General features: G+C 44.3%; 2 protein-coding genes across 4 annotated transcripts in view; both read left to right on the top strand.

Annotated features, from left to right (window-relative positions):
- The first annotated feature begins 860 nt into the window (after positions 1–860).
- On the top strand, positions 861–6,447 carry C9H3orf33 (chromosome 9 C3orf33 homolog). Of its 2 annotated transcripts, XM_064516515.1 has the most exons (5): positions 861–978; positions 1,076–1,135; positions 2,805–2,958; positions 3,887–4,047; positions 4,452–6,447. In XM_064516515.1, exons 1-5 carry the CDS (start codon positions 898–900, stop codon positions 4,716–4,718), a joined length of 723 nt encoding a protein of 240 aa, XP_064372585.1. In that variant the 5' UTR covers positions 861–897; the 3' UTR covers positions 4,719–6,447. The 2 variants fall into 2 exon arrangements, with proteins under 2 accessions (XP_064372585.1, XP_064372587.1); XM_064516517.1 differs by lacking the exon at positions 1,076–1,135.
- A 2,353-nt stretch (positions 6,448–8,800) lies between these two features.
- PLCH1 (phospholipase C eta 1) overlaps positions 8,801–20,548 on the top strand; it is a 96,801-nt gene continuing 85,053 nt past the window's right edge. For both annotated transcript variants that reach the window (XM_064516512.1, XM_064516511.1), the window contains exon 1: positions 8,801–8,865. The gene's annotated coding sequence lies outside the window, so the exon portion shown is untranslated. The remainder of the gene's footprint in view (positions 8,866–20,548) is intronic.

Genomic DNA, 20,548 nt, shown 5'->3' with positions numbered 1-20,548 from the left:
GATAGGAAAGAGTAGCGAGTTCTGTCGTTCAGTAGATATTCTGGGATTCGCTGCGAGGCTGCAGAGCGTCTTGCTGAGCGGGGCACGAGTACCCGGGATTCGGCAGAAGGTCGCATCCCCCGAGCGGGACAGCGCTGTTTATTTAGCACTCTACCCAACCTGCAAACTGTGGCAAAATCAACAGGACGCTTCAAGATTATTAAGTGCTGTTTGGATGCAAGCTCTGTTTTTGCTGAAAACAAGGTTTTCCACTATTTATTTATTACTTGAGATAATCTAAAATGCTCACACTTAGTAAGCAAAACAGATTACCAGTTACAGCACTTTCTTTGAAAAGATCACAGTGGTGATATTTACTTGTTCAACATACCTCGCAGCCAGTAAGTTAAGAGTCATTTTAGGTGGAATTTTAGATAAAATCTTCTGATTGAAGAACGTTTCTGCTGCCTTTGTTTTAAAATTCCTGGCTCGATCTGTGCTTTTCCTGAAGCGCTGAGTTGTTGCCCAGTGTACGTACAGAAACCTCAGTTTCGGTTATAATGGGAACCGAAGACTTGCACAACCACAGATCCAGTGTCGTGCCGTCTGCTGGGTGGTTTTTCCGCGATGTATGTGTTTCTCTCAAGACCGCAGCGCTGCGTTGCGCAGACGGGCGATTAATCCCGCCGGGAGAAGCAGCCGCGTGGGTCACTTGGCCATGAAGGAATTACGGATGTTCGTTACTTTGCAGCTGAGGTCGGGGAGAGAACAAAAACCAGCGGCAGAGGCGGGAACGTCCCAGTGTGGGTGTGTGTAGGGGGGGGGGGGGTTCCTCCAGGTGTCAACCGGCCGGAGCGGCTGAGGGGGCGGGGCGCGGGGCCGCGGCGGGGCGGGCGCTGTGCGGTGGCGGCGGCGGCCATGTCGGAGCGGCGGAGCGCGGCGGGCGAGGCGCTGTCGCGGCTCTCGGAGTGGGCGGACGCGCACCTCGGCCTCGTGCGGGTAATGGCGGCGGCGGGGGGGAGGCGAGGCGAGGCGGCGGCGGGGCCCGGTCGCGGCGCCGCGCCCCCCCTGACGGCGCTGCCCTCTCTGCCCGCAGAGCCTCAGCACCGGGGTGGCCGTGGCCGGGCTGATCGTGCTGGCGAGGAGCGTCCGCCTGGTGAGTGCGGCCGGGCCTGGGCCTGGGCCTGGGCCTCGGCCTGGGCCTCGGCCTCCCCCCCGGGTGGCCAGGCGGGCGCTCGGCCCTGCGTCCTCTGCCTCTCCTTCCGTTGTGCTCTTGCAAAGCTTCGTAGGCGTCTTTTGGTCACGTCTGTCCCTGCGCTGCAGCTGCACAGATAACCCGCGTTCTTCCTCTGTCCTTGCGGTTTGCAGAGCAAGCTTTCTAATTCCAGTAGTTTGTATAAAATTAAAATAGATGTGACTTCTTTACCTCTCTGCTCCGTAATCCATGTGTTCAGATATTTTTAAACATGACCCTAAATCTTTCTTCACTCTTAAAAATAATGATCAATTCAGTACATGTGACAAAGTTACACCAGCAGCTGGAAGCAAAGCGACTCCCTGCCTGTGGGGCTGCCCAGCTCCCTTTAGGAGCGTTTCTAGCGGGTGTAAATCTTGCGGGTTTACTCTAATCTTCCTTCTTTTCAATTCCAAGTACAGTTTGCTAGGAGAAATCATATCTGTAAAGCTGTTAATTTAAAATCTTACCAGAAGGCCTGAACTACAAATACTGCTTTCTTCCTTAACTTAAATATTTGCACAGTGTTACCAGTGTCCTTTTTTTGCAAAATCAAGGACTTGTGAATGCATTTACTAGGCTGTTGGACTTCCCAATGCAAATTAGATTGGATTTGGGCCACTTTTGTATCAAACCTCAGATTTCCACCTAATTTTTGATATTCTTAGTGGTAGACTTTGTAGGCCACAGATATAAAAGTTTACTGAATAAATAACATACAGGAAAAAAACACAACTAAACTGTAAGATCATTTTAAAGAGCTGACATGTCATTGACTTCTGTGTGCACAGTATCTGTTCTTTCATATTTACATATAAACAGACTGGTATTCTACAAAAGGCTTCTTGCAGTGGGGGCTCTAAAATATAATATGTTAAATTAAAAATGTAAGGTCCCTCTGGTGCCTATCCTTTTCCCTCCATCCCCTAAACCAAGTATCATCATCTTCATTGCTATAGTGCTACTGTTGACCAAGTCTTTAAGCTTAACAGCAGCGTTTTTCCTGTGTGATCGTGTAACTTCCCCCTTGGAATCTTCCCATTACCCAGTGGATTTAGGACCAGATTGAACCTTCTGGTGATCTCCTCAAAGGTGTACGTGTGCTTTTGTCCCTGTCTCTTTTGCTCCCTTGTCGAAGTCCCTGTTGTTCCTGTTCCCTCAGCTCTGCCTTTGTTTTCAGTTTGTCTGTTCTTTTCTGGTGTGTTTGAAAACTCAGTGCTTGGCTTGCTTTCATCCCTATCCTGTCAACACTCAGTCTGCTTTTAAAGCAGTCCTCCTTTCTGTGGTGCATCAGGTGAACCTCAATAGGCATTGCTCATAAAATGCCAATTGCTGCTCTTTTTCCAAACTTTGTTTTCAAGCCCATCCCTAATGTTGCAAGCACTGTAAAGCAGGGGCCATTCCTAAGCGTCTGGAAAGACTGACACCATAACGGGTCTTACAGCTGATGAGTGTTTAAAAAATACTTGTCTGTGTTGTGCAATAGCAGATCTGTAATTTGCCAAATTATTTTTAAAAGAAGTTGGATTTAATGTGATTGTAACTGTTCTGCATTTTTAAGGCTTTGTCTTGCTCTTCTTTCCATCAATAGACAACAAAGTTTACGAGTGCTTTGGATATACCCGTGGAATTTGTAGAGAAGAATGTGAAATTGCGGGGAAAAATACATCACGTAACTGAGAAAGGTCTAGAAGTTGAGCACATTCCCATTAGCATTCCTTTCATTACATTTTTACAGAGAAAATGTAAGTATAAGTACATGAAGAACAAGAATAATAATGAAAAGTTGTTGTTCTTAATACAGTATCATCTACTAGGCTAGCAAAAATACTGCAACACTAAAATTATTATTAAACTTTAGCGTTTTTAAGTAAATGATACTCTTGGAAGTAGACTGGCAGAAATCATTAGGAAGGAAGGTGTTCTGTCTATGCACAAAATAGTGCCAAGCTTGAGCGAGAAAGGGTGAAGTTACAGTTCTGGTTCTGTCTTTTGTTCTTTCCCTACTTTACAGATGGGAAATTGAGAACAAGAAAGACTGAGAAATATCTGTATAAAAGAACTTGCCAGTATAATATTTTTATTAATAACATCATTATCATGATACTTTTCTGGCAGAAAAAGCTCACACATATAGGTAGTTCATAGAATGGAATGAAAATCATTTGCTTGCATAACTGGTCTCATTCCTTGCAGAAGTACTCTATTGATATTATATTTTTACTTACATATGAAGATCTGACAGCTACATATGGAAACCTACTTTTAAGAGACAGGTCTTCAGTGACTTTTCAGACGTTGCCTATCAAGTCTGTGAGCGTAGTCACACTCACTTTGCAAAAACCTGCAGTTAAAGGTGCTAATGCTTCTTGGCTATTGTATCTGTCCATTCAGATAAAATAATGGTGACTGCTCACAAAAGCAGTCCTTTCTATTTGTACACAAAATAAAACTGTTTATGCAATCTTGAATTAAAATAATTTTTACTGAAGAAGATAAAAGGCTGAATTCTCAGTTGCAATTAAATAGTACTTTGGGGAACTAAAACTGAAAAGTTACGTGAATCCATGGAAATAAACTTATTAACAACAGCTGAGGGTCTGTGCAGAGCATGAACTTTCGTCTTACTGCTACGCTCAGTAAAAAAAGATATCTCTCTCTTTATATAATCAGGGCAATCAAACAGTCTTTTGCTGATAAGACTTGCTGGAGTGGAGTTGACTCCGAGTGGCATGGTCTGGTTACTGGAAGAGTTGAAACCCTCGCAAATGATCTGGTTCCAACTTCTTGGAAGGCAGGACTTGGCACTTGAGTGCCTTGTTTTAGTAAATAAGGTAAATACAGTAACAAAAATTGATTTTCTTTTTTAATCAACAGTTTTAAGTTTCACTGTGTTTATGCTATTAAGTTATCTTGGCACACACAAAGAATGTTGCTATTGTTTGTTTAAAATTCCTGTGAAATTAAAATACAATGTAATGTTTTTAAATCAAGTTTCAAGACAGGTGTGTTTGCAGGCTGACTCATGAAACAAATATATTTCTCTAACAGCTAGTGCTAGGCTATATTGTGTAGTTCAGGTCAGCTTCATATTTAATCCATCAGATGTTCTCTCATAAGGTTCTTCCATTGGCAGTAAATTTTAAATATTAACTAGATTCTTCACAACTTTTATCTCTTGCTGCTAGAGTGTGGATTTAGCCGGAAGTAATATCATATTTACTGTGCCTTCTTATAGGGTCGATTTCTCAGTGTGTGCTTAAATGAAGAGATCTTGAGACAAGGGCTTGGCCGAACAGCACGTATTGAAGGACTGCATCATGATTCTCGCCTGTACTGGAAACTTCACAAAAGACTGCTTCGAGCAGAGTTAAAGGCCTTGAAGAAAAACAAAGGAATATGGAAAGAAGAAAGCTCTTTTGAAAAAATTAGAGATCATATAAGCAACAATAAATTTGTGCAGACACTGAAGCAATTTGCAAACTGGTTAAGAAGCTATATTTAAAGGTAGAATGGGCAACTTGTTTGGAAAAGTGCCAGTTATCTATGGTATGTGCTTTGTGTAAGGTAGAAGTTCCTATAAAAAAAACAGTCCTGTAATTTCGGGAGTCCTGTCTTAAAGAGATAAAGCCTTAAGGTCACCTGAAGTCATGTTATAACTTTATATATATAGCCTTGAAGTTTAGAAGAAGCATTCAGTATACAAATTAAAATGTTCTTAAGCTAAGCATTTCCACACTAATTTCCTAGTCTTGTTTTCCAGCTGCTGCTACACAGCTGTGTTAATTGTGGTGACAGCAGTTGAGAGCTGAGGTTTTTAAAAGGTGGGAAATACTAGTTCACAGTGTAGTGCATATCTGTTGCATGTCATAATTATGTAACAGGCATTGGCTTGAAATTTGCAATTATTAATTAGCTTTTTTCAGAACTCGTGGGATTTATTTGCACATCAGTATTTTGTTTGAATTCTCTTATCCCCTTTCTGAGTATAATTTGTTTTAAAAAACTTTCATCTTAAATAATGAGCTGCATTATTACCAGTAGAAGAGGTAATTTGTTGCAGCTAATCTTAGAAAGCTGATAAGCTCATAGCAACAAGTTTTTTGAAAAAAATCTGCTTGAAGTATATTAAAGAACAGAAATTAATGTCAGTAATTCCAATTTGTAGAACATAAGATGAACTTTGAGTTGCAGAATTTTATACTTACATCTGAGGGAGAAATCTATGCTGTTTTTTCTCATAGTTCTATAAATATCTAATATCAGACTGAAATGAAACTTTAAGGTGAAGTTTGAAGGGTGGACCATACTGTGCTAAGAAGTTAAATCCTCATTCTTGTTTTATTTTTGAAACAAATGTCAAGCATATAAGTTTATTATTATTTATTTTGTAAATATTCTCAGAATAAACATTGAATTTCTTATGTCCATTGTCACATTTTATAGACCAAACACTTGGCCTTTAGATAATCATATGGACTGTGATAAACAAAGTGAACTGTTTTACAGAGTTCTTTCTTTCTGTATATTACCTCGGCAGCCAAATAACAGGGAGAAGCATGTGGTATCAAAACCTAACTTAATAACTGGGCACTGTTTGTCTGATATCGGTTGCTATGCCGTATTTTTTTCCTGCTGATTACAATGGCAGAACTGTGAATCCTGCCATCCTGAAGCTTTTCCTTGGGTATGAGCAACATCAGTGTTTCTCTGTGACTTGTGTTCACTGGCCCTCTTGGGGTGTGACTCCCTTCTGCAAAGCACAGTGAAGTTAGCCAGAAGTACCTGCAGCACGGATCTCATCTGGGCAGGGCGCGATGGCGAGAGGGGAAGCAGCTCTACACACAGAGGCAGACTTTGATGGAAGTTGGCAACCAGGTATCCGTGCGTGTTTTTAAAAAAACCTTGGGCATCCGGTTTTATGCATTGTACATTAAAGGGCTTTGCCAATCATTGCTTTGCTATTTGGACATAAAAGTCATACGGATGGTAAAGGATGAGGGAATATGTTGTAGCCTCTTCTTAAGCCAAACTGTACTAAAGTTTACTTTTAACCCCAGACTACACATTCAGTAACAGCAATAATCCCACTTCTTCATGGTTGCTTATAGATGTCCCTGTTTCTTCATCTGGCAAGTAAAAAGAGATTTTTCACACTGAACGTAATTGTACAGTTAGATATAGTCTTTTCTATGTAACTTCTTGCTGTAATAATAAAATATGTTGTAAGACAATTCCACCTGGACCTTGCACTTTTGTTTTACAAATGCATCATACCAGATTTTATCACAAAAATACACCTTAAAGCTGAGAGAAAAAACTAAGGAAATCCCATGCTACATTTGTAGCAAGCAGAGGTGAGGTGTGGGTTAATGAGAACTAAGTCTGGTCAGTCACAATCTGGCCTCTTAGCCCTGTTTACCCTTCATGTAGTTCAGAAAATCCCTAGAGATTTTTCTAAATTGCAGCAAATTGCTGTGTCCATTCTTTTAGGCTGTGGCTTATGAAGGGTTTTTGGAAGGTGGCAGTACAGTTGTTTCATCACTTGTGCAGAGAAAGCCTTCCCTTAGTTTGAACTAAATTTTGAAGTTCCCTGCCCCTGTATTAGTGGCACTGAGGTAGTCTAACAGAAATACTTTCAAAAGGGGCTATGGGGAGGAATCTAACTCTTTGAATTCGGACCTTTTACGTCTTTCCATGGTTGCTGCATATAATAAGTGTAGGTGGTGTGCTTTTAATATAGTTCCATAATTAAAATCCATGAAAGTAGCTCAGTTCAAGTGATTAGTGCTGTAATGGGCAACAGTAGCCTTAAAAAAGAGTAACAGCGCTGAGGGATTTGGGATCCTGTTGACAAGTCCACTTCCACAAGTCAGCTCCTGTAGTTGTTTGTTAAGCCCTGAATGATAGTAAGAAAAGCAGCATTATCTGTTTAAAACAAAACTCAGTTTAGGAAAGAGAGAAAAAAAGCTGTGCTTTCCAACTGTGCAAATCTTGAAAAGCTGCATATCTTTTCTCTGTGGGAGGCCTGTCTATTCAGAAGCCGATAACAAGAGTAGAAACAAATAGCTTTGCAGAACCAAGCAGTGGAACTGACTGGGAGGTCAGGGAAGAAAAAAACCTGTTCTTCATTATATAATGGTGCCCTATTCTGCCTTTAAGGAGCACTACCGATTCCTTCAGCTGCCATAGCAGCAATGCACATAAGGGTATTTCCAGGCAGAGGATGCAGTTCTTCTGTGATTGGAAATTGGAGTAAGAACAAGAGAAACTATTTAACTCTTGTGCCTTGGCCCTTGCGACTCTGAATACGCTGTGAGCAAGCCAGCTCGTGAGAAAGGCTGGAGTGAAAGGAGATGCCTCCAAATGGCCCACTAAGAAAAATATCTGAGGGGCTGCACAGGCTTTTTATTGCCATTGCGGTGTTTAAGGCAAATGGTTGTCATAAACATTACCAGCTTTTCCAGGGGCCTACCAGAAACCTCTGCCCCTTCAGTGTCCTTTCCTGACAGCGGACAACAAAGCTCGGCCCAAGCCCAGGCCCAGGCCCAGGCCCAGGCCGCGAGGGCCCTCGCTGCGCGCGGCGGTGCACGTCCCCGGCCCGAAGCGCTGCCACCGCGGAGGGTCCTGCCACGGGGAGCTCCCAGATGGAAGGGAAGCGGCAGCACAAAGTCACCTCTCTCCGGTCCAAGTTCTCGTTCATTCCGGTATTTTTCCTCTTTTCCCCGCATCAGTTTGTCGATTCCTTAGGTAAGACTTTTCAGTCACCAGCTACATCATTAGATATTAAATATTTTAGATATTAACTAAATTATGACTCTGAAAACAGGGTTTTTTAGACTTAACCACCTTCATCAGAAAGGTGATGTTCCCTCATGCCAGAGGGAAACCAAAAGCTTTTAAGCAGTCGTCGATATACTGTATTTCAGGGAAGTCAGGCCCGTAGCAAGCAGCAGTTATCCGTCCTGCCGTGATTCTGTTCCGTTAGCCCATGTGGATGACAGCTGCTGAAGTTCATGGCCATTTTTTAAAGGAGAAAACCAGTCAAACCCGATCGTTGCCTTCTCTCCACAGCCCAGCGAAGCCCGCCGCCCGCTCGGAGAGGAGGTAGCCGCACGGGCACCGCAGAGGAACCCGCTGTAAGGGCCGTTACGAGGCAAAGCGGGGGCGCGGCCCCCCCCGCCGCGGGGAGCGCCCCGCGCTTCCCTCAGGGGCCCCGCCCGCCCCGCCCCGCCCCGCGGCAGGTGCGCGGCCGTTGCCGCCCGTGGGGCCCCGCGGCGGCGTCTCCATGGCGCCCGCCGGCGGAGCCAGAGGGTGAAACCCAAGACGCCGCCGCCGCCGGGAGCGGTGTGAGGGCCGGGGCCGAGGCCGCCGCCGCCGCGCGCCTCGCCGCGGGCGGCCGCCGCACAATGGAGCAGGTTGCCCGGAGCGCGGCGAGGGCCGCCGCAACACCCGGCGCTGGATCCGCGGCCCATTCCCGCTCCCGCGGCCGGCCCGGCGGGCGAGGGGCTCCGCTCCCGGCACTGAGCCGCTCCGGGTTTCGCGTGCGGCCGGCGGCGCGGGGCGGGGCGGGGCGGGGAGGCAGCGCCGAGCGTTTGAACGAGAGCGCAGGTTGCGGCGGCGGCGGCGCGGGCTGAGGCGCGAGCTCCGCGGTGAGTGCTGAGGGGCCGCGCCGCGCCGGTCCCGCCGGGGCCTCTGCCGGCGCGGGGGGGCTCGGCGCTGCAGGGCGGGCGGCGCGGGGCGCGGAGCGGGCGGACAAAGGCGGCGCGCCCTCGTGCCGCCCGGCGAACCGGCCCTCGGCAGCGGTGCCCGGCCCCGGCGAGGCCCCGGGGGGCGGCGGGCGGGCGCGATCCCCTCCCCTGCCCTCCCCGCCGGGGGGCTGCGGCAGCGCCGGGAGTGGCTGGGGAAGCGATGCGGGGAGGAAAGTCAGTCAGCGCCCGCGGTGTCCGCGGTAACCAAGTTGCTGACTTGGTGTTCCGAGGTGCGGCTGGTGTTAGAGGGTGTCGTCGTGGATCCCTCCGGCACTCGCGTGAGCGGTGTTTGTGTTGTTGGCCATGTAGTGAATCGTGGAAGACGCGTTTTCAGCGGCCTTCCCGTCTCTGGTGGGGGGAAAGGTTAGTTTTGCTCTCTTGGCTCGTGAGAGTCTCCTTCGGGTGCTGTCGGAACAGGTACAGCACTTGCCTCTGTAAAGTGCTAAAAACAAAGAAAGCTGAAGATGCTCAGGTTTGGGGGGTTTTTGTTTTTGTTTTTTTCCCCCAGATTTAGGCCAGAAGCTGTATTAAAAGGCACTTTAAATAAACTCCTGACCCCGCTGAGGTGAGTGGCAGACATCCCCTGAAGCGTGTTGCGGTGTGGTACCCGCATAGCGTGCCGCTTCCCAGCCCTGCAAGGAGCAGGGATCGGTGGGGTTGGAGAATGGTCACTCTCATGCTGCATTGCCCATAAAACACCTTGTTTTATGGGTAAAATTCTACTCATTAAGCATTTTTTTCAAGAAAAAAAGAAAGTACAGATAAAGACTTATATTTCATCTGTGTTTCATTATAATTAAAGCTCCTAGAATCATCCAGTTGCTTAATTCTAGCTGACCAAAAAGTGTTTTTAGAAGAAGTGTTATTAGATTCCAGGGAGAAAGATATAAGCCTTATCTGATGAAGTAGTCATAGGCTCTTTGTTTAAAGTGTGCTTTAGCTCCACAGTTAGGAGGTACAATGTTTGCCTGTTTTCCATGGGCTCTCCTGATTTACCTGTCCTTGGGACCTCTGGCCAGTATGTTACAAAACTTAGGGAAAACGAAAGAAAATGATTCAGGTGTCTGTTGTTCTGAAATGAGAAAGACTATCTGCAAACAACATCTACTGAAAAGATAGAAAGGATGCAATCCTGCAGTGAGATACCTAAGTTAAAGAATAAAGATATAATGGTATACTGAAAGAAAGGCAGACTTTTTAGGAGGTGAGGGACAGAAGAGTGTACACTGTTAAATATTTTCCCCGTTTCTTTAAACAGTAGCTCGCTGAAATAAGGGAGTGTTTTGTTTTTGTTTTTGTTTTTTTCCCCTCAAACACTGAAAGATACAGTTTCTTGTGTGTGCGTGTGTGGTTTTTTTTCTTAAGTAGACTGTTATAGCAAAATGTTTTATTCAGTTGAATATACATAATTCATTAAAAATGGGACTGGTTGCAGAACATTTTCTGGTTTTATGCTGTTGTCTATAAAAACGGGGATCAGCTGGTGGTTTTGGATCAAGTGGTGCCCAGCTCATTATTTTAACAATACTGGCTCAGCTTGGGAGGTTGCCTAGGGAATTGATTTACTGCTTCTGTCCTTTCACCCCTTAAGGCGGGTGTCCCACAATGACTTTGATCCATATCGCCAGCGTTCCTAAAGGGAAATAAAATTTTCACCCCATAGAAGCAAGGAGAGGCCACCCGCTATGAACAGATCCTAGTTTTGCCTGAGTCAATCTGTCATTTAAAACACTGTCAAGAAATACCCATAGCAGTAAAACAGCTTCACGATGAGCAGCAAAGTACAGGACAAAATCTGTTTTGTGTGCAGTAGTGTATTTACCTGCAAATTTAGTCCTCTATTCAATATTAAGCTTTTCCCTATTTCCAGGAAAGGCTTTACATGGTAGATCCAACAACAACAACAAAAAATCAGCTTCCAAATGATCTTTCTATTAATAAAAAGCTTTTCCTTTAATGAAATCTGAATAAGCAATTTGGGGGAGGAGGGTTTGTTTTTGAGATGCCCACCCAAGAGCTGATCTAGTTTAACTGATAACTTAGATGGCAAAGTGATGCCACAACTATACAGTTCTCCTTACATTTAAGGAAGCCTAGCAGTTAAGAAAAAACAAAATCCAAATTCTGAAGGCAGGGGTCTGTTTTCAGGTCTTTCAGAAACCTCCTGTGTTACCTTGGATAGGACAGATCTTACTGCTGGAGTCTTCAGTGGGAGTAAGACCGCGATACATAATTGCCTTGCAGGATTTTGCAGAAGCTTCACTTATTAGTACTTCAAATTAACTTGAATGCACCGGAATGAGTGAAGGTGTTTCCTACACACAGAGTTATTACGGTGATTTCCTCTTGGTATAGTAAGATGTGGAGCGTGTTGTGAGCGATCAGCATGTACTGTGGAGGAGTGTTAGAGCCATCAGAACAGTGCGTTTCCCTCAGGCCGCAGAGCAGTGCTGAGCAGTGCTGCCAGATGCATTGCCTGAGCCCCTGGGGTCTCAGCTGTGCTGAGGATACATCTGTCTTTGCTTCCAAGCGCAGAAGCAGAAGGTGCTCCCCGTGGAGCACTGCTGGAGCTCGCCAACCTTAGTGCAGACTGACCAAATTGCCCTGAGGGTTTTTTTTTGGTTTTTTTTGTTTTCTTCCAGCCACTCCAGAGGTCTGAGCTTGCCCTCTGCTTTCCTGACTCAAGAGATTTTCCTGGGTGTTTGGTGTTATGGAAGCACTGTCTAGTTGTACCTGAGTGGCTGCAGAGTGATTTAGCGTATATATTTGGGACAGTGAAAGGCAGGTTGGGAGACCCAGAGGGTGATTAAAGCATAACTCCCCCAAAGGGAGTTCCAAGACTCCTGCAAAGGCTCTGGGAGTAGGGAGCGTAAGGGTGTGTGCCAGAGGTGGGCAGAGCTGTTGAGAGCGTTCTGGAAGAAGGCACCCGCTGCAGCGCTAGAGCAAGCCAGGGATGCGATGCTGGGAGTGCAGCGCCTGCCCCTCCTGCGGCCCAGGTCCCCTGGTGAGCAGGGGACGCCTGCTTCAGAGGGGTTTGGTCGCGTGCACTGAAGCAGAGCATCCTTCTCCGCAAAGGGTGTCCCCGCGAGGCTCCTCAGCTTGAAATGATCCAAGGTTACCTGCAAGAACTCCCAAGTGGAGACAAGCTGTTCTGTGAAGTAGTCCGCTCCCCGTTAGGGACTCGACACGCAGTTCGTTTACCCACGCGCACCAAGCGTGACCAGACGTGTGGCTGAGACGTGGTACTGCTGGCTGCGTCGGCTGTAACTGCTCAGATCTAAAATGGGCATTGCTGAGCCTGAACAGGAGCATGTTGCCTGTAGCCTTTATTCTTTGCTTGCGCTCGGGTCCGTCTGTGCATGACTGATTCACAGCAAACCCTGCAGTGGCCCTCACAAGAAAAAATTAAGAATAATGTTGGTGAATACCAGCTGTATCAGTTGATGACAAGTGCCGAGGGTCTTGTTGTGGTATGAAGCATCTGTTCCCCGGGGGGCTGCACCTCAGCCAGTAAGCAGCTAAATATCACACAAAACATGTACATGGCAGTGTTGGCATAACCCCCTTCAGGCACCTTATTTTTATCTTTATATTTTATCAAACTGTTTGAGTTGTGCTATGCTGCAGCAGAGCAGCAGCCAGGGTTTCATAAATTATAACAATAGTTGTAAGTTCAGAAATAGCTGAAGCAGTGCTGCCCATTTCAAAAAGCAGGGTCTTATCATGTTAGCAGTATGTCTGAGAATTACTGACATGTCCAAACTACCAAATACTCTCTCCTCCTGGTGAGAGATGGATGCTCTCAAGCAAGGTCTTGCGTGCTGTTTACTGCCTGTCTTTTACATGGTGTGTTTCTGCTGGCCTGTTGAGGAAGACAGGTTCTTTTTAAAGCTACAAAAGCACCTACAGAATAGAAATATTTATCTTAATTTCTGGAAACAAATGAGGATTCCAAAATAATGATCAGTAAGAACAAGGTAAGCTCATACTGCACGTTCATCTCCATGATTTCATGGCTTTAATGCACCGCTTTGCTGCTGAGAAGATCTGAAAGTCTGTGCCAGGTGTTTTCAGAAGCTCTTAAGGATGTGAGGGTTTTTAACAGCTTTTGAGTGAAATGCTTGCTGTGTTGAATCTCTGTGAGAGAGATTCACTTGCCTTCCATGTTTTATACTATAGAGAGACCTGCAGGGCAAAGCAGCGTTAACCAGTGCTTCAGCTAAAAGCAGTGTTGGGTGTGTTCTTGAATGGCCAGAGGTCTCCTTCTGCTGACACTTCTGATAGTTCACCCTTGGTTGCCTGCTCAATATCCATACCACCGGATTTAGTAGTGTGGAATGGCAGCTTTCATTTTCCTTTTTTGGACATGCTTTATAGTGTAGTAAAAGTTTTGCACAGAATACTTTGCAAATGCAAAACTCGATCTGCTTTGAGTGGTTTTCTGATGCTGAAAGTGCTTTAGTCATGTTTTCTGTGTGGGGGAAAATCTATGAAAAGAGAAGTAATTGGCAGTTTGTGTGGGATGGTGATCTTTCATTGCTCTGCTGCATGCAATGTGTTTCTGGCGTGGTGGGAAGCTAAAATTCTTCTGCCCCTTATGGGGCATTAGAGGCTATAACGGGCTTCAGTGATACCAGTTAAAATGCATTGACAGCTTTAGAAAGCCACAGTACCTTCAGAGAAAGTGCTTTCCACTGCAGTTATGTTATCTAGTTGTCACATGAAAAACCATCAAGTTTTGTGGTACTGAAATAACTTAGCAGAAGGGATTCTCTGCCCCCCTGTGAGCTATCAAGAATCAAAACCTCTGAGGAATAGTGTTGGACATACGGCATCATGGAGGGAAGGAGGAACCATGCTGTACCTAAGGACAGACCTGTCTGTCCTCTGCCAGGGTACTTCTGAAACGCTTTTGTGACTGAATTGATTCTAGTTATGACTACAAGCTCTTGAAGATACTTAGAACCTAAGAGGAATTCAAGAAAGGGGTGTTAGAAGGCAGGCTGGCTGCCTGGCCCCTGGTGCCTGAACTTTGCTGGGAATATAGCATCCAGATTAAAAAAAAAAGGGGGGGGGGACTTGTCTGTTGCTTCTCTCTAGCAGATTCTCTTCTCCCAATATCAGAAGTCAAACAAAAACTAGTAAGTGACTGTCAGCAATAGCGGTCCTCCTTCCCAGAGGCTGGGTTCACTGTGCTTTTGTGCCTAGGGAATCTCTTCGTTATTGCCCCTTCAAAGAAAGGGGCCAGGAGGTGATTACAGGTGCGGTGTAGGTGCACAAGCTGTTGGCATGGCTGGCTCTTAAAGCTGGCTGTTCTGGGCTTGCTGTGCGTTCTGCTGCCCGCTTTGAAGGGAGCCGTGGTGTCTGTCCCATGGAAGAAACTGGAGAAAATATACAAGGCTACTGGATCTGAAGATGCACTGTAGAAGGACAAAAAAAAGCATTACCAGTTGTGGTGAAGTGAGTTTTCTCTATATAAAAATCTTCGGTGTAGAAAGACTGTGGCAGTGAGCATCTCTATGGAGTTTGAAAACCTTTGAGTAGCAAAACCAACAAAAGATGTGGGTTATCTGGTGACTTTGCACACAGAGAGCTAGCAAAAGCAACCGAAAGGTGCACAGAGGATTGGAACACTTTGTAAGGAAAACTTCTGTTTACTCCTGTTCATGAACTTCATCTCCGGTGGGAGAACCGCCCGGCTGGAAGCAGAGCGTGTGAGGCAGGCGTCCTCTGAGGCAACGGCTGCTAAGCGGCGGAGGCAGCAGCGAGCTGCCGTCCTGGAAGTAACTCTTTAAATGAGAGAAACAAATCCCATCGAGGCTTCTTGAGGAATGGGCAGCAAATGCTAATTCCCTTTCAGGGTCTGTTGCCATGGGGAGTCGGTTCAAATCCTTTCTAATGCCTTCCCCAGCAGCTACTCGTGCTGACACATGCTTTTCATGACTTCCCAGAAAGAGCAGAGAAATGACTTGAAACAAAAGTTCTGTCAGCATTAACAGCCATGGGAAGACTGAGCTTTGCTGTTTGTTAGCTGTGGGTAGGACAGATCAGAAAGATGTCCATTATACTGGCCAGTACGGCTTGACTGGCCTCCTGCCTGTGCTGGGTGGGCTGCGTGGGGGGGAGGAGTGGAAGCCGGGTAACTTGTGAGCTGAACACCGTGAGTAAAGCAGTATAGTGGAGCCGTGCTTGCTCCTCTTCTCAAACCCGAAAGGGCAGTTTTTGGAGCAGATTGTGGACTTCCGTCCTCTAGCTTGGTCCAGATTAGATGCTATAGCTTGGTCCAGATTAGATGCTATAGCTTGGTCCAGATTAGATGCTATAGCTTGGTCCAGATTAGATGCTGTTAGGGTTAGGCTGGCTTTCTCCTGTCGGCACGTGCGATGTCTGGGAGACAAGCCTCTTGAGGTGCCTGGGAGCAGCCGCAGCTGGCTGCTTTTTGCATCCATGGCACTGGCTCTGTGCAGTCGGGTGCCGTTTCCTGCGTACCACTGAGCACCGGGACTGAGACAAGGCCTTCAGCTGGTAGGGGACGGTGAGGAGCTGTAGTCTGACACGGTGATAATGATGGCAGAAGGCAACAAGTGATGGTGATGATGATGACTTTGGTTTGCTGATTGCTAATTGCTGTAAAAGTAACAAAGATTTGGATACAGCTCTTTGAAACACTAATACTTAAGAAAGCAAACTGGCAGAATCTGTCTTCATCTTGCAAAGATGTGTTTCATGCTTTGATGGAGAAATAACCAAAATACCAGTTTAAAAAAACCCTGTGCATTATCAGGTGACTTCACATGCCTAAACAGCAAGCAAGTGCAACATCTGTATGTAAGATCTGTATCCTAAAGCCATAACGTTTTCCCCTTGGACAGACAACTTTGACTTCCAACAGTTTCCGATTGGTCCCAGTGAAATCCATAGGAATCTTCTCTTTTCTACTGCACTGGCTTAAGCAGCCTGGACACCTTTACTGCCAGCATTGTTGTGCCAGCACAGCTGTTTTGGTGGCCTCGTAGCAAATTAGATTAGGGAACTGATCTGGCAGGAAAAATAACCAACACAAACATCTCTTGTTTTAGTAATCCCAACCAATTCCTAGAAGAATAAGAGAAGGATCAGATACTAGATATTTTTACCTTCTATTACCAAATATTAGCAATACCTTTTCTGCTGATGATATTTATGGATAAATACTTGCCGTTGAAAAATGTGTGTAATTTTGTTGGTATTTTTTCACTTTTTTTGTTTGTACCACAAGATACTTTAAATTCTAGGAGGTATGCATATATTTGTAAAAACAGTTTACTTTATATCTGTTTTTTTTTTTAAATTACAAGAGCAATGCCAATTTGTGGGCAAAATTGTCTTTTCGTATCAGCACTGTGAATCTTATCTGATGTGGCTAATGGATACCTTGCCTGTTCTGCACTTGTTCTATAGGTGTAACTGTAGCAATGTTTACAGAAGTTACTTTGATTAATGTAGATATTTAATGCTGATTAAAGTGGAGATTTGCACAGATGATGTGTGGAACCCTTAAAGTCTAGGTTTGTATGGCGTTTAAGTCTAAATGTACATGAATTGAGACCAGATTAAAAGCTTAGCAATACTGTGGTGGCTGTTAGTGGCTTAGTGAAATGAGAAAGAAGCCCAAGCTTGCAGATGGGGGGGATGTCTCATGAAAAATTGTCATGTTAGAAATTTTTTTTTTTTTTGATTTTTGTTTTTCTGGTCTAACTGTGGCTAACCTTTTCATTTGATAGTTTTGTTTTGAAGATACTGTTTAAAAAAAAAAAACAAAAAGCCTCTGGCATGAAGCAGTTGGTGCCTGTGTGAAAGCTTGAAGTTTGTTCCACTGGAGGATTTGGTGATACTTTCTTTAGTTAGTAAAAAAGATGGACTGAAAATGAGAGCTTTCTTTGTGTGTGTCGCTGTTAAGCCTGGGAAGACATTCATGTCCATGGCTGCTGAAAAACTGATGCAGGAGGGATCCTACAGCATACTGTAACCTGCTACAGGGAAAGAAACTTGGCGAGAGCATGAACTTTCCTCGTTGCACGTTGTAGCGTAGGCAGAAGCGCAGATGACTTTGCTCCCTCTTTTCAATATTGGTCATTTCATGACATGATTGTAACAAAGGGCTGAATTGTTTGCATTGTTGCTCTAATAATATATATAATATATATACATATGTTGTGAAGCTCAGTTGCTTAGTTTTTTGAACACTGCTTTGAAATTCTCCAATAAAAGTGCGAAGTATGATTTCTACTCTGATTTGGTGGCTTCCCCCCACCGTGGCCTGCTTGCAATAACTGGAAGCTAACTGGATGCACGTGATGGTGGTGAGCAGAGATTCTGGGTGCCCCCGCCACAATCACAGCTGCCAGATTAAAGATCAGTGTTTCTCTCTGGACAGAATATTCCTGCTGCTTAGTGCCAGACAGATGGTCTTTCCACCTCCCATACAGATGTTTGTAATGCGGGTAAGCGTGCTCTCTGGCCATATCTGGAATTAATACAGTATTATTTCCAGTCATACACTTAGTGTGTCCTTTGCTTGACTCTGCATAGCTCATTGCATCTCTAACCTATTTCTCTCACTCTCTCTTTTTTTTTTGTTTCCATTATACCTTCTGTTCTTATTTATGCCACTTGTGGCTTCCAGTATATCTTTTTGAACTATTTTCATTGTAAAATTTGTCAGTAACAGATATTTGAAACAGCTGCAAGCTTCCAAAAATATGGATTCCTCTGAATATTCAGCATTTCCTAGTCTTCATCTTCTGGAGAAGATGGTAAAACTTCTTACATTTTTTTTAACCATGTAGCATTTTGCGATAAGGAGAGAAATACTCTTTTGTGTGTGTGAATCATATTTTCAAAATATGTTCACTGAGTAGGTACTGGGACATGAGCTTCGAAACTGGAATTGTGATTTTGGCAGAGGGAGGTAGTGGCAAACTGTCCTGATAGTGATATCTGTCCTGATAGTAGGAGCCATTCATACTATCTGATCGACTTCACAATGTTATCTATAGGAGTGCTTCAGAAACAAGAAGGGGAGAGGGCAACTCAGAAAAGATGAGATTAGCAATCTCTCCACTCTGCCTACTGCTCACTTAACTGCCAATTAACCTGTCTAAGCATTCTCAGAGAGCTAGGCGCAGGCTTGGAACAGTTTCCCTATAGTGCTAAATGGACATGTGCTCAACACCCTCCTCACATTAGAGACCTGAGCAGTGTCCAGGTTAAATATTGCAGCTAAATACTTAAATTATGCTACTACTTTCTGAAATAGTTTGTGCTAACCATAACAGTCAGCCTGAGTTGAGAAAATGTTTTGCTCCAGTGGTCTGCTCTCCCTCCGACTGCTGGTATAATAGTGCATTGTGGTTCCCTAGAATGAATTCCTGCTTCTCTGCACCACTCGCTAAAACACGTTTCTTTGTGTGAGAGGGGAAATTGCAGAATACTGTGGAACCAGGGAGGAGTTGGGTATTATGTTCTTGGTGTTAAACATATTGCAATAAGAAGCATCTATCACAGCCTAGACAGAACATATGCATCTTCTGTTAAATTCAAAAGTACATGTATTTATATATTTAGCTCTATAACTTCTGAAATCAAGTAACTTCATAAAACATGCATATAGCAAAATTTTCCCTGTGAAGAATTTACCTACTGTGTTGGCAACAAACACAAATATGATTTTTTTCTCATTCTCATATGTATCTACATACATGCATGTATATATGTGTGTATGCATATGCATAACAGAATAACTTTTTGTACAGATGAGACAGGTCCCATTGAACTTCTTTGAGCAAAATCATTTTACTTTCAATAATAACACTTTTGTAAAGTACAGTTTAGCCCTAATCATAGCTAATGCTGTCTTCTTTGGAAAGACTTCTCTTATGGAGCACAGTATTCAAAATGCTAGCGTAACTCAGCTGACACACTTAATGGAAATCAGTCAGCTAAAATAGAAGTGGCTCTTCTGAGCTCCCATCTTTCTACAGGCCACATAATGGACTCTTGTTACTTAACGCAGGTGCCAATACTTTCTGTATAAATCTAGTGTAGATGGATTCTTGCTGTGCTGGAGTAGCATCTCTGCAGTGATGTGGTGAGGGGACAGTTGCTTTACCCCCTGGAGTGAATGGCTTTATGCTGGACTCGGACCCGAACCTGCAGGAGTTCTGCTTGCCGGGAGGGTGGCACCCCCTCAGCTGAGCACCCTGCACAGCAGGTGAGTTAGCGTTGCTTCCAGCTCTGCTTCTGAAGGTTGCATCAAGTAGCCACACAAACAGCTTTAAGCTTACACTTGCATCTGTTAGGATTTAGGTAGCTTTTTGCCAAAGTGGTGATACAGTCCTTTTCTATTTGAATATAATCGTTTACTGGCTTTTTCTACTCATATAGCCTATTCTATTTGTATAAAAGAAGCTATACAAGTATTACCACTCATTCTGATCTATGGCATCAATAGGAGAGAAGTTGTACTTTCTGCTATATCATCCGTGTTAAAATGGTACATGTTGGTGTACAGTTAAGCTATTAAGTGTTCGTTCTTTCAAAATGGTTTTGGTCCCAAAGTTTGTTCTTTGTGCAGTACAGTAGGGCCTGATCCTGACTGGGCTGTCTCAAAGCTTGAAAGTAAAAAAACTTTGAGGATCATCCAACTAACTGCTGGTGTTTCTTGTGGAGGCTTTCTTACAGAATATTTGTGTCAGCTGATGTGGCCACTTTAGGATTCTGCCTTCATCTCTGAAGTGCCAGGGAGAACCTTTGTGCTAAGGGCAACCACTAGTGTGGGAGAACCCTTTGTGCTAAGGACAAAAGAGTATTGTATCAGCATGGGCTGCGAAAGGGGGTGGGGTGAAGGGTTTCTTTCAGAGGAACTACTTATATCAATAGCAATGTTTTCCCCTTGAATCCCCCCCATGACATGAACTCTGTGTGGGAGCTGGGCAGGAGGTAAGAAACTTTGTCTTCCATGTAAATTCTTAGTGATGAATATTTAATACAATTTTCTTAATTAAAACATGGTGCTATTTGTATTTTTTTCTAGCCTAATGTGGTAAGACTAGCAGTAGGCTAGACCAAAGTAGTAGAATTATTCCTAAACTTTGAAAATACCTAACAGCTTGTGCCTTACTAATTAACACCAGAAGAGTGGTCTTTGTTCTGGCAAGCAATAATAAAAGCTCATGGCTGGCAAGGGCAAAAGTCCAAGAAATGTAGAAGATGAAATCTGGCAGAGGTAATGGGTAATTACTGTCTAGTGTTCCAAATGTTAGTAAAATATGCCTTTACTATAAACAATGCATGTGCCATACCCAGAGCACCTACTGTAGTGGAGATTGTGATGGCTTTTAGATGGAGCAAAACAAAGAAACTTTATGAGTTCGTGCCTATAATAGATCATTCAGACCATCTCTCTTCCCTATAGAAGCAACAGAAAGAGAAAAATCTCACATTTGCAATAGAACAGCCTCCTCAAAAAATCTGTAACAGAAACACCTTAGAAATCAGATTAACCCTTGCTTACCAGTGCTTTAATTGTTGCACTGATAATCTA

The sequence above is a fragment of the Dromaius novaehollandiae genome, chromosome 9 (genome assembly GCF_036370855.1).
Source record: "Dromaius novaehollandiae isolate bDroNov1 chromosome 9, bDroNov1.hap1, whole genome shotgun sequence".
Taxonomy (NCBI): Eukaryota; Metazoa; Chordata; class Aves; order Casuariiformes; family Dromaiidae; genus Dromaius; species Dromaius novaehollandiae.
The sequence above is the reverse complement of the archived record's forward strand: the minus strand, read 5'-3'. Positions and strand labels throughout refer to the sequence as shown.